At 44.3% G+C, this 14,137-nt stretch overlaps 1 protein-coding gene across 3 annotated transcripts in view; it reads right to left on the bottom strand.

The window, feature by feature from the left end:
* Nucleotides 1–14,137, bottom strand: part of LOC146862153 (RNA exonuclease 1 homolog) — a 919,286-nt gene that overhangs the window by 160,088 nt on the left and 745,061 nt on the right. For all 3 annotated transcript variants that reach the window (XR_014978103.1, XM_085641330.1, XM_085641329.1), the window contains one exon: nucleotides 2,464–2,579. Coding sequence is in view for 2 of the 3 variants with exons in the window: in XM_085641330.1 (XP_085497456.1) it covers nucleotides 2,464–2,579 (116 nt within the window). In the remaining variant the exon portion in view is untranslated. The remainder of the gene's footprint in view (nucleotides 1–2,463; nucleotides 2,580–14,137) is intronic.

Raw genomic sequence — 14,137 nt, 5'->3', positions numbered from 1 at the left:
TACTAGTAGGCCTGCACCACTGATTGTGCCACCCACATAAGTGGCGTTTCAAACCTGTCTCAGGCCTGCCACTGCAGGGCCCGTGTGTGCAGTTTACTGCCACTTCGATTTGGCATTTAAAACTACTTGTCAAGCTTGAAACTCCCCTTTTATTACACATAGGTCACCTCTAAGGTAGGCCCTAGGTAGCCCTAAGGGCAGGCTGCTATGTAAAGGTAGGACATGTACTGGTATGTTTTGCATGTCCTGGTAGTGACAGCCTATTCCGTTTTTCACCACTGAGGCCTACTCCTCTCATAGGTTAGCATTTGGAATTCCTTAATACACTTTTAAGTTGTAGTTCCGTATCAGAAGAGAGTAGCTTTTTCGTGCTTCATATGTTTGCTATGATAATGACAAATCCTCCTTACTGGTAAACTGTGATTTAGCATTACTATTTTAGAAATGCCACTTTCAGAAAACTGACATTTCTTTGTGCTTATAACTGTGTGCTTTGCAGCCTGTCTCCAATACATTCTGGGCTAGATGACAGCTACACTTTGTGCATTCCCTCCACAACACAGAAAGGATAGGTGTGTATGAGTACCCATCTATATACATCTTAATTCGGATGACCTGGCCAGGATGGAAGGGAGAGACTAATACAAAGGACTGGTGACCCCCTCAGACAGGCAGACAGGACTAGGTTTAAAGGGATACTTGTGCACATCAGAGAGCTGCTTTGAAGTCATCCACCACATCAAATGCAGTTTTGGGCATAAGAACTGGTTCTTTGACCCCCTAAAATCAGACACTTCTGGATCTTGAACTGGACCTATGTCGGAAGGGCTGCTTTGCTGCTTAAAGGACTCCTCTTTGGACTGCAGACTTGGAATGCCTGCTTTTTTGTGCTGTCCTGCTACCTACTGCTCCCTGACTGTGGTGAAGGAGAGCTGGAACGTGCCTTCCCTCCAAGTGATCTCCAAGGGCTTGCCTCCTGTTTTCTCAAGTCTCAGGGTCACACAAGTCTTCTTGCAATTCTACCCGTGCTGCTGGACTGGCCATCTGTGAGTCCTACTCTTGCCTGAGAGGCCCTCTCCAGTTCTGGGTCTCAGATGTGGGTTCTGCAGCTGTGTTGCTACAAAATCAATGCACAGTCACCACTTTGCCAATCGCAACCAACGCAGTGCCCTTTGACGCTGAGTTGATCTGGAGACAGCCCTGCGCGGGTTGACAACGCAGGACCTGACTACAAGGTTAGACTACGACGCAGCACAGATCGAAGGTCCAGACTGTGAGACTCTACTTTGACACAGCAATCCAACAGTGCGAATAGGAACGATGCATTGCCTTCACTGCTTGGAGAACATAGACACATTTTGTTGCTTGCAACCAGGAAAGGTACTTTGTTCACTGGGGCCTTTGTGGCTCCTGGTGCTGGCCTGCGGTACCACGAGGTCAGCCCGAACTTTGACTTTGTCCCACTCCTGCACGACCTAAAGTAAACATTTTAACGCTACTTGCTTCCAAGAGCTTTACTACATTTATTTGAAATACACTTTCTATATATTGGATTATTGTCAATTTGGTCTTGTTTAGTTTATAATATAATCTTTATCTGTGTGGAGTCTTTTTGTGGTGTATTCATTGTGTTACAGTGTGTATGTGTTGCACAAATACACATTGCCTCTTTGGATAAACCCGACTTCTCTGTACCAAGCTACCACAGGGTGAGCACAGGTTATCTTTTAGTGTGTATCTAACTTACCCTGACCGGAGTGGTGGTTCCTGTCTGGCCTGGGTGCATACCTCAATCAACAAGGAATGCCATTTCTAACACTCATGGACTGGAAGTGGATCTAAGTCAATATTCAAACCTCACTATCACAGCAGGATTGTAATGTATCTGGCGTTTCCCCCATCTCATCTTGCATGTCTGAATTATAAGAAAATGGCCTATTCGCTGGATCATTGCTATCTTACAGTTTTGAGTGTAGGTACTAACATGACTACAAAGTATAAACTTATTAATATCTTTGAAATAAAATTAAAATGCCCAACTTGGCCTTAAAGAAGAACATAGTAAAACGTCTAACACTCAACAAAAGTAATAAGAAATTAAGCAGACAGAGTTGTATGGTTGAATATGAAAACTAAGAACTGGTTAAAAGAAAACGATCCATAGCTTTCATCATCCTAGACGAGAAAAAGAAATGAAAGTAAACTGTAAGAGCTGAAAGAATAGATTTCTAAATATGATCGGGCTTGCACAGAGTGGCAGACACTGATGTCAAAATAAGCAGGCCCTGGAATTCTTTGCACTGTACATCGAATTAAAGTCCACATGTTATCAATCATTTCACATTATTTCGATGGTGTATGTTAAAATGACTTTAACCAAAATAATATCAGGTCAAAGATGTTGAACCAACTGTATATGACCATCACCAGTGCATTAACAGTTATACATGAGAATTCACATACCTGGTGTTATAGTCTATCACTTCATTATCTGGTTTAACAAATGTATCGTAAATAACTTGCAGGCTACAGTCTACCACAGTTACTCTTGTAAGGTTCAGGCCTTGAGATGTATAGCACTAAGAGAAAAAGGAAATCTGTTTAGACATTAGTTTTAACAATTTACACAATAAGCTGCTAGGAACAGGATCCCCCTCATATCAGGTACTCTATCAGCATTGTAAATCATTACCTTTTCATACAAGGTTGAGTAGAAAAGACCGACTATTGCATGCCTTTTGAGTTTGTCATGACTGTCCATCAAAATCAAACTGAATATCATCAACCATGTGTGAAACCAAGAAAATAATTACGTCAATTATAAAAACAATTTCAAATGCATGAAACATTACTTCTTAACATTTCTTGAAGTTTTTGCTCACCTCATAGCAAGTAGGGAAAAAACAACACAAAAGATTACCCTATTCACCGGACGAATCTTAGGTAAAACAAAGTCACTTTAAAAGAGTCTTTATTGTTTAAACCCTTTCCAAGTTGGGGGCGTGGTCTGGCCATGCAGGAAGATGGCCGCCTGAACACCAAGCTCCGCTTCGGGAGGGGCTCCGACAGGAGGAACTTCTCTTCCCAACGCACCTAGGACTTCTGCACCAACATTTTTCCCAATCTAAGTGAAGCGGCAGCGGCTGGGCAATTTCTTATATACCTCTGCCTTTTCTTTGTGCTCTTTTTTGACGCGCCCGTCTTCTCCTCAGAAGACGTGCGTCGGGCCTTTCAGCGCAGCACCAATCCCCGCGACACTCGTGTACCAGGTGCGCCCCTCTCCCTTCACATGAGGCTTATCTCAAACGACCTGCCTCACGACATACAAACAATCCGAGAAGGAGCGTCGTGGGACTGTAAGGCTATTAGGGGAGCAGCTTCTCGCTTCCATAAATAATGGCTTATGGGCACGCTGTCATTAGCAGGTATCAGCTAACGTGATATCTGCCTTCGCGTTGTCCGTTTAAGTGCCAGACAGCCTTGCTCAATCGAGAGGCTGTGAGGAGAATTATGTGCTATGTGCTGTCGTCTGCCCAGAGGCAAGCTGCACCCGCCTCTCTATCTACCTCTCAGCTGATTTAACTTTTGTGGACGGAGCTGGCAGGGAAGAGGGAGCATTCCTTTCCACATAAACAAAAACAAAGCCAACCTTTTGTTACACAAGCAGCTTTACTAAGAAGATTCCAAGGAATTCTACTGCCACCTTCTGGTTTCAAAACAAATTACCGCTGACAAGCACAGCTTTTGCTTGTCAATTATTTAGTAGCATCTTGGATTCTCCCCTTATATTTAAGCTAACAAGCACTGCTGTGGAGCTGTAAATATAATACTTTCTGCCTCCCGCTCTTCCTTGGCAGCTAGTGTGACCTTCATTATCCACTATTTGTTCTATTCTAATGGTGCCTCATTACCCTTTCATTTGCCAACAGCTGTCACGAGGGAGCACCTCAGTTAGAGTGCCTGCCTTGCTAGAGCCTAAATGTCTTTCATGCCTAGATTGAATTGCTTGTGAGCGCCCTTTTGTACCAAAGGGAGATGGTAACAACAAAGCATTTTGTTTAATATTTTGATCAGCACTTTTTTTTATATACATATTTTTTTATGGCAATTCCAACAGGAAAGAAGCACTAGCACGCCTAGGACCCTGGCACAAACTTTTTCTGTCAACTAAGTGTGACAGCAGCGGTCAGTTGGGGTTCTTTCACATACCTCTACCTTTGCTTTGTGAATGTACCTGGCGCAACAGCCTTTCCCTCAGTGAAGGTGCATCGGGCATCTTGCTGCAGAGCAAATTCCAGGCTCTTGCATAACTGCCACTTGCCTCTTCTCAATCATTTAGCGAACAATTGGAAGTGTCCAGCCAGGAATAGTGTATGTAGGAAATGCAACAAAAAGGGACATTTTTCAAAAGTATGTAACGTGCTGGAGAAGAAACAGATAAGAATTTTATTTTTCAGGTTGAGGAGGAGAGCACGGAAAACAATACAGTGTATCCCACGTGTGAAATTAGGCTGGATGATGAATGTTTTAAAGTCTATGCAGATTCTTGTTCCCCCTTCACACTGGTTGATAAGAAGTTATTTGATGAGAAATTCGCAAAACATAATATCAAAATAGAAACAGCAGACATTTCTCCTTCAGGGTACAACAAGGTTCCTATACCCCTAGAGGGCATGGTGAGAATGCGGATATCATTCAAGGATAGGCACACGGTGGGAAAGGTATATATTACCAAAGAGGGGTCGAGCTTGTTGGGCTGGAAACATCAGAAGGAGCTAGGCATTAAGCTTGATCCTAACAACAGTGAACAAGTCTTACTCATGGAACCCCCAGGGGATGGTGCCACACTCATTAAGAGTTTTCCTGAAGTTTGTAATGAGGAGTTGGGGTTGCTAAAAAACTACATGCACAAAATTGTACTGAAAGAAGGGGCAACGCCGGTGGTTCACAGGACGAGATCTGTCCCCTTATTAATGAGAGAACCATTAAGGTTGGAGTTGGAAAAATTGGTGAGACAAGGGGTTATACAGGAGATTGAGAGCTCAGCGTGGTTGGCACCTATTGTCATCACGACCAAGGATGGTGGGAAGAGCATTAGGCTCTGTGTGGATTTGAGAGCCCTCAATGGAAATATAGTAGGGGACAGACACCCGTTGCCAAGGATACATGAGATGCTGAGCACTTTGTAAGGAGCGAAAGTGTTTAGTGTCTTGGATCTATCATCCGCCTGTTATCAAGTAAAGCTACACCCTGAATCACAACCTTTAACGGCGTTTACCACTCCATTTGGCAATTACAAATTTCTAAGAATGCCATTTGGTCTGGCTTCAGCAGCTTCCGCTTTCCAAAGAGCCATGCAGCATGTGCTCAAGGATTGCCCAAAATCCATGTGTTTCCAAGATGACATACTTATTTATGGAACAAGCGAAGGGGAACATAAGGTGAATGCAGAGAGAATCTTAGAAAGGTTGAAAGAGGTGGGATTCACCACAAAGGAAAGTAAGTGCAAGGTGGGTGTCACATCAGTAGAGTACTTGGGACACAATTTCGGAAGAAGGCATCAAACCCAAATATAGTCTAGTGGAAGCAGTGAGGAGGGCTCCCACGCCTACGGGCAAAGAGGAAGTGCTTTCATTTCTGGGCCTGGCAGAGTATATGGCGAAGTTCATTAGGAATTTTGCAATGATGGCTCAACCCTTAAGAGAAATGTTAAAAAAAAAAGTGAGTTTACTTGGGGTAAAGAACAGGAAGAAGCGATGGAAAACATAAGAGAAGCTATTGCTACGGCCCCTTACATTGGGAATTTTGATGCGAATAAGGATACCATCATTACCACGGATGCCAGTAGCAAAGGGATAGGGGCAATGTTATCGCAAAGGACGGAGGATGGGGTGAAAGTGGTGGCTTTTGCTTCTAGAACATTGTCAGCAGCAGAGTCAAATTATTCTACTGTTGAGAAAGAGGCATTGGCGGCGTATTGGGCTATCAAACACTTCAATTTTTACGTGTGGGGTATGCCTTTCGAAGTGTACACAGACCACAAACCTTTAGTAGGATTGTTTGGGAAAAAGGACTTGGGGAACTTGATGCCAAGGATTGCTAAATGGATCCTGGGCTTACAATGCTTTAACTACAAAGTGGGTTTTGTCCCAGGCCAACAAAACAAAGTGGCGGATTTTCTATCTAGATCACCTCTTGAAAAGCATGTAGAAATAGAGACCGATAAGAAAAGGGTGATAGAAATTAAGATACCAGCAGTAACGAGAGAAATTTGGGACTTGCACTCGGACCAGGATATTAACCTGGGAGAAGTGAAAAGGTATGTGACCAGAGGGTGGCCCAACAAGTGCAGAGATCTTTCAGAAGACATTCAACCTTTTTGGAATGTACGTAATGATGTCTATTGATGGGAGATTACTACTTAAGTCAGGGAAAATTGTACCCCAAGAGGGTTTAGGATCTAAAATTATCGAACTAACTCATGAGGGACATATGGGCAGGAGTATGTGTAAGGCACGCTTGAGAGCGGTTTACTGGTTCCCTGGAATGGATCAGCTGATGGAGGACAAAGTGAAGGACTGTTATTCATGTAGTATCAGTGACAAAACAAGAAGTATAAGACATTCCCCACTCATACCGGTGGAAATCCCAATGGTCCCATGGGACAAACTGGGGTTTGACATCACAGGGCCCATTCGTGTCAAAGGACCCCAAGATTGGTACCTTTTGGTTCTTATTGACTATTATTCGAATTGGATCTCTTGTAAATTTGTGAACACCATCAATACAAAGACACTTATAGAGTTCATGAGTGAGGTATTCTTGAAAGAAGGAATTCCCTCCACCTTGGTCACAGATAACGGGGTACAGTTTGTTTCGGAGGAGATGAAAGAGTTTAATGACATGTCCATATCACATGTGCGTACCCCCATTTATTGTCCCAAGGCCAACGGGAAGGTGGAGAGGGCAAATAGGATGTTGAAAGAGTGCATACAACTAGGGAACATATCAGGGATGGCTATTGAGCCTGCAATTAGAGACATGCTATGGGCATACCACACCACACCAAGTCTCTCAACGGGACATACTCCCTTTGAACTGTTGAGGGGAAGGAAGGCAGGTTCAAAGTTGTCCCCGAATTGGTTGTGTCCAAAGGAGAAGGTAGTGGTCAACATGGATGAATTCAGGGAAAAAACTTATACCAGGCAGAAAAAGTACAAGGAGTGGTATGACAGGAAGTGGGGTGTTAAGGTGAAATCCCTCAGTCTAGGGCAAAGTGTGTATATCAGGAAACCAGAGATCCTGGGTGGCAAAGGGGGAAAATACTACTCTCCGGGAAGAATTAAGGATTTAAAAAGAAATGTGGTAATCCTGGAAGATGGGAAAAAATGGAGTATGGACAGGGTGGCGTTGGATGTGAGGGATGGGACCCACAGAGAGGACAACAAGGCTCAGGGACAAGGAGCTGGGTCGGAGAATGCACAAATCAGGAGAGGGTGCCGGCAAAAGAATGCTCCGAGCTGGCACAAGGATTTTAGTATGGGAGGCTCATGTTGAACTAAAGGTAACTACTCAGGGGCCTCAGCTTTGCAAGGGATCCTGAGGGATGTGGTACTGTAAATTTCGGAACCATGCTGGATGCATGGTCCTACCATGCCGATGTTAGTATCAGCAAACCGCAAATGTCAAATGTGGTATGTACGAGTGTTTTCGTCATGTTTCACTAATGAATTCACCGTGCATACGATACCACATATTGAACCCTTTGGGTTCCATTTTAGTACAGTAGCCATTTTGTGGCTGCCCTCACATAGGCTGCGCTCTAAGGCCATGCTTGGGCCTAAAGGACACGTACACCTTCTGTGACTTCTCTCTGACCTGTGCAAACTGACTCCACTGCCAGAGGTCAATCCTGTCCGGCCGGTTCCTTTTCTCGCGGCCTAATGTGATTAGCATCAGGGCTCGACCCATCATAAAGTCCTTGTTCACACACGATCTCTGACCAAGCTATTTCACACCTGACTATGTTTCCTACTTTATGGCTTGTTTTACGAGCAGGAAGTGCCCGTTTTATTGGGTTCTGCTGTTATTTGATGAGGGTTCTGAGCCTTGCTGGGTACAATGACTATGCTTAACGAACTGAAATGTGGGATTGTTATTATGACTCTGCTGTTCCTTTGAAACGAAAATATGTGAATGACCACTTGTAAAACAGAGGTGGTGTTGCCCCCAAAGCGTAATTTTGTGTATATAAGTAAAGACTGGTTTTTGGTTCGAGAGCAGTCTCCTGAGAACATACATCGTGGTGTACTTCACGGATATCTGTGATTGGTCTGCAGCCAATAAATACGATCTTTGATTTCACCTAGAAGACTCTGTGTTTCTGTGGGTCTGAAACAGGAAGAATCCGAAGTCTTAGGGTGTGTTCCCCTGCACCGCTGGGTTCTAAAAACCCGGTACTTCAGTTGGCGCCCAACTCGGGGCGATTTCAGCGGTACAGGTCCAAGCCAGAGGTTCGTGAGGAGCTTCGTGTGGAAATTTTGGAGGAAGGCCGCCACTTCATCGATCCCTGCATGTCGACGTGGTCCGAAAGTCTTTTCTGCAAGGTTCTCCGCGTCCCGACGGCTACGAAGGACTGCTGCCCTGATTAATCGCCCTGTTTTGGACCCTTGACGATTTGGTAGAACGAAACAATTGAGAGAGTCTTCTGGTGAAGTCATAGATACCTCAGTTAAGTATAAGTGGAGCGTCTCCCAGTTTGTTTGGTATCCTTCGGGATTTTGGTATCCTTCGGGATCGCTTTGATTTGGGTCTTACAAGTGCCAAAGCCAGAGGACTCGTGTATTCACGAGACTATCGTATTCGATAATCCTTTGAAGTTTGAAACTAGACTAGTGAGCGAAGATGCCTGGTTCTAGTATATTTGGAAATTTGTTTTGTTTTGGTTGTAAAAGGGATTCCCGATTGGAGAATTTGTGTCCGGTTCCTCCAATTGGAACTCCAACTTATGAGCTCTATGTGAAACATGGCGTGGGCCCCATTACGTATAATGAAGTATGGGTCCGATACACCAGAAAGGATGGTGTTTTAAAATGGCCCCAAAATGGTAGTTTCGACACAGAGATCCTAGATAACCTAGAAGTTAAATTATTCAAGAAGAAAGCCCGGCCGGCGATGTTTGATTCTTTCCGCCTATTGCGAAAGGAAGCCAAACAAAAAGAAATTAAATTAGCAAAGAAAAATAAAAGAGAGAGGTATGTCGATAATGCAAGCAGCTGTGCAGTTTAAAGATAATGAAGAGGACCAAATGAATGAGCAGTTGCACAGGCAGCGCAAATTAGTCATTGATAAATGTTACCCAGTTTTGCTACCCCTTCAACAAGATGAGTCAAAAGAGAAAGAGAAAGATTCCCTAATGTCACATTTGCTAAGTTCGCCACCCCCGTATGCGCAAAATGCTACCGCGCCTCCGCAACCCGTAAATGTACAGCCTCCAGCTAATGCACTGCAAGCTTTCCCGCAGCCGCCAGCTCCTCCTCAGCCGGCTCCTATCCCTGCAGCGCAGCCTTCCCAAGGGCCGCCGATTTTGTTACATACCACTTCTGCGCCCCCTGCCACTTTCCCTAGCACATCAGCTGCCTCCCTTGGTGCCCTACCTGCTACTACCCCTGTATCTGTATCTGCACCCGTTTTTCTTCCCTTTGTTTTTCCCCCGGTTCTTGCCTCAACTTCTCCTTCTGCACGACAACGAATAGCTAGTCACTAGTCTTATATCACCCCTCTTTGGGTCATCTACTACGACCCCTGGTCCACAACGTAAGCAGTTACGTAGTCAAATACCTGGTTCTAGAGAGAAAGAAGAACTGGACCGCATGGCACGTAGATGGATTGTTTATCCTTCTAGATATGATGTAGAATCTGTTGTTAATGTTTTTCATCAGTGGGAAGCGCCACAACAGAAATACGTTTTTGAGAAAATGTGTGAAATCCTATGTGAGGAATTGGAAGATAATGATTTAGACTCAAGTCCGCAAGAGTTGTGTCAAGTGCGATTTGAATTTGGAAAAGGTACGATTGTGGGTTCTGATGTTGAGAAAGCAGTTGCAACACTGCTGTCTTTCAGGAATGGGGATTGTCAGCAGTCATTGTTTGGTCAGGAATTCCCTGAAGGGAAACAGGTAAAAGCGTGACAATACCCGATGCGTGAGGTTCCTCCTGTTTGGAGACCTGGTGATGCTGCTGCTAATCCACCTGTTTGGCCACATTTTCAGCGTGTTTGGGTACATGTTCCCTGGAAACTATCTGAAGTTTTAGCCCTTAAGCAGACATTGCCTGACCCCCGTAAGAACCCTGCAGGATATTATAAGGAGTTATCACAGACTGCAGAATCATGTGTCATGAATCTAGCTGACATAGATATGTTGTTCGGGAATGTTGTTCCACAGCCTTTATGGGGATTGATTCGTATTGCAGATCATGCTGCAGAACTAGGTGACACATGGGCTAATATCATTAATGCAGACAATAGACAGGTTGGTGGTGCCAAGCCTGAGCCCGCGGTAGTAGAACTCCCTGGTAGAATAATTAACTATATGAAAACTTTAATGCCCGCAATACATGTAAATTGGGATAAATTATCCGCATGCAAACAGAAGAAAGATGAAACAGTGTCCGATTTCTTCACCAGGTTTGAAGAAACATTTATCGACCACAGTGGTCAGGACATGAGTACAGAAGGTGGCCAACGGTTATTTGTTGATAAATTCGTTCATAATTTGCTTCCAGAGTTGTGTAAAAAATTAAAAGACTCGGAGAGTTCTTGGGCCGTTTCCTCTTCAGCGCAAATACTGGCAACTGCACAGTATTACGAAAATAGGGATAAAGATGAGAAGGATAGAACAGAGAAGAAAACGAAAGAGTTGAAAACGAAGGTTCTCTTACAGCAGGCTCATCCGCCACGTGAAGGTCAGAATAACTATAGGCAAACCCAGGGTATCTATCAGCAACCCCAACAGTTTCAGAATAATCAACAAATGTATGGGTATTATCAACCACGTGTCCCTGTAGGTCCCAATCAGTGTTCATATTGCAAGGAGGAAGGTCACTTTAAAAATAATTGCCTTAGATTGTTGCAGCGCAAGAATAATGCTTATGGCGCAAGAGGTAGAGGTGGCCAGCAAGCCCCAAGAGGTAGAAGGCGTGGAAATGTTCCCCAGAACGCGCGTCCTCTTCCGCCTCAAAATACGATGAATAGTTTTGATCAGCAAGCCAATGCAACTGGTAGGACGGCTCAGTACTATAATAACGACTATTATGCAGAGGATGATAATATGGACGGTAATGATTACTAGGACAGCCACAGACAGAGAGAGGGAGTTGTTTCAGTGCCAGTGGATCAGAGCGGACCGTATGTTAAGGTGTCTACAGCGGGTGTAACAGAGCCCTTTCTGCTGGACACTGGTGCTGCAAAGAGTTCTATTATGCGCTCAAAACTCCCTGGCGCGCCTTTGTCTGGCGAAATGAATGTTTCAGTAGGTTTTTCTGGCGCCCCGGTTAGGAACCCGAACTCAAGTCCTATGGCCCTTTCTGTTGGACCTTGCGAGCTGAAAGCACCCCTTATCCTAACGACAGGATGCGGTGAAAACCTGTTAGGATTGGATCTGTTAAAGAGATTACATGCGACATTATATTGTTCCCCCTCGGGAGTACAACTTACGCTGGGTAAGGAAGTGATTTCTCCCATGTATTTGTCAAAGAATACTCTACCAGCTGAATTGTTGTCTCTTCCTGATGCCCTTTGGGCCACTGGCCCTAATGATGTGGGCCTTTTGGAAATACCGCCGTATGTTGTCACTTTAAAAGCCAATGTTAAATTACCCCGCATTCCCCAGTACAAGATCTCTAAGGAAGGTGAAAAAGCGTTGTTAGCAATTATCTATGATTTAATTGAGAAGGATGTAATTGAAGAAACAAGAGGCAACGTTTGCAATAGTCCTGTTTTGCCTGTTTTAAAACGTACTGACCCTTCTCAGCCACCTGTTTACAGATTTGTGATCGACCTTAGAGAGGTCAATAAGGTAGTTGTGCCACAGTTTCCAGTGGTCCCTGATATAACTGCCTTGTTGACTATGATCCCAGCTTCCGCTGCTTGGTTCTCAGTGATTGATTTAAAGAATGCTTTCTTTAGCATTCCGATTGCAGAGGAGAGCAGGGATATTTTTGGCTTTTGTTTAGGAGGTCGAAGCTTCCGTTTTAAACGCGCTCCACAGGGCTACTGTGAAAGTCCATCAATATACAGTCAGGCTTTAAAAGCGCAGCTTGATGCCCTTGTTTTACCTAACGGTGCTACCCTTATCCTGTATGTTGACGATTTACTAATCGCCGCAGATACTGAGGAGATTTGTAAACGAGCTACATCATCATTGTTGCGTCATTTGTCTGCCTTTCATCACAAAGTGTCTCTCTCTAAACTGCAATATTGTCGACAAGAAGTGACCTATTTAGGTCATCTCTTCTCGAAGGAGGGAAGGAAGCTGACCCCAGAAAGAATCCAAGCCATTGCACAACTAAGTGTGCCAAGGACAAAGAGAGAAGTGCGTGCTTTCTTGGACATTACTTCATATTGTAGGCACTGGATCCAGAGTTTTTCTTTGTTGGCAAAACCATTGCTAGCATTAACATATAAAGATATACCGAATCCTGTCCCATGGTCTGAAGAGTGTCAGAAAAGTTTTGTGGAATTACGTAAGGCATTATGTTCAGCTCCTGTGTTGGGTACCCCCGACTATAGTAAGCCTTTTACCTTGTATGTTTATGAAAAAGACGGTTGCGCATTGTCAGTGCTAACACAGCCTTTTGGAGACAGACCGCGCCCATGTGCGTATTTTTCGTCGACTTTGGACCCTGTAGCAAGGGCATTGCCAAGTTGTTTAAGAGCCACAGCGGCAGCAGCTGTGTCTATTCGACAGTCTGCTGGATTAGTGATGAATAACACATTGATCATTGGTTCCTCATGCAGTGGACACATTGTTAAACAGGACCAAGACACAGCATTTAACTAATGCTCGATTGTCAAGTTACGAGTTGACGCTGCTAGCGAGTCATGTGCACATAAAGAGGTGCAATACGTTGAATCCAGCCACATTATTGCCAATTTCAGCAGACACAGATGAGGTTGAACAGCATGATTGCCTGTTCAGAACAGAAGAAGAAACAAAAGGGAGAGTGGATCTTAAAGATACTCCCATGGTTGAATGTGACGGTACTTTATGGGTGGATGGTTCATGCTTCAAGCTTCCGAATGGTGATACGACTGCTGCATATGCTGTCACGACTCTGCACACGATTGTTGAAACTGCACGCGCACCACATAATTCAGCCCAAGCAGCAGAATTAATTGCACTTACAAGAGCATGCGTGTTGTCGAAAGGAATGAAAGTAAACATATATACTGACAGTCAGTATGCTTTTGGTGTGGCCCATAGTTTTGGGCGTTTGTGGAAAGAACGTGGTTTCCTGACCTCGCATGGAGCTAAGATTCAGAATGGTCAGTTAGTGAATGATCTCCTTGAGTCACTGACCTTGCCATTACAAGTCGCAATTGTGAAATGCAGCGCACACAAGGTGGTTACCGATGATGTTGGGCTTGGTAATGCATTTGCTGATGAGACCGCGAAAGAAACAGCAAAAGATGTGACAACTCGAATGTATGTTGCAGGCCCTGGAAGATGGATTGGTGATGTTGGAATGTGTGAAGACACGATAGAGAGTGTGAAGTCCCTTCAAGCTGAAGCCACAGAGAAAGAATTTAGTATGTGGGAAGAAAGTAAGGGTAAATTAGATGAAAATGGTTGTTGGATTGATTTGTCAGAACATCGGCGATGGTTGTTACCTGATGCATATGTGCTTCCAGTGGTTACGATGGCACATGGAATGGCACATATCAGTGTGAAAGGGATTTGTAAGTTGTTGGCTCCAGTATGGCAGAATGCTGGAATTCCCAAGTGTGCGGAGAATGTGGTCAAACATTGCATGGTATGTCTGAAATACAATCCTGGTAGGGGAACCCCAACTCCACCTGGCCATTTTGCGCCCCCATCATATCCCTTTGAGGTTCTGCAACTAGACTTCATCCACA

Source organism: Triturus cristatus, chromosome 2_2, assembly GCF_964204655.1.
Source record: "Triturus cristatus chromosome 2_2, aTriCri1.1, whole genome shotgun sequence".
Lineage (NCBI taxonomy): Eukaryota > Metazoa > Chordata > Amphibia > Caudata > Salamandridae > Triturus > Triturus cristatus.
This window is presented reverse-complemented; position numbering and strand designations above follow the sequence as displayed.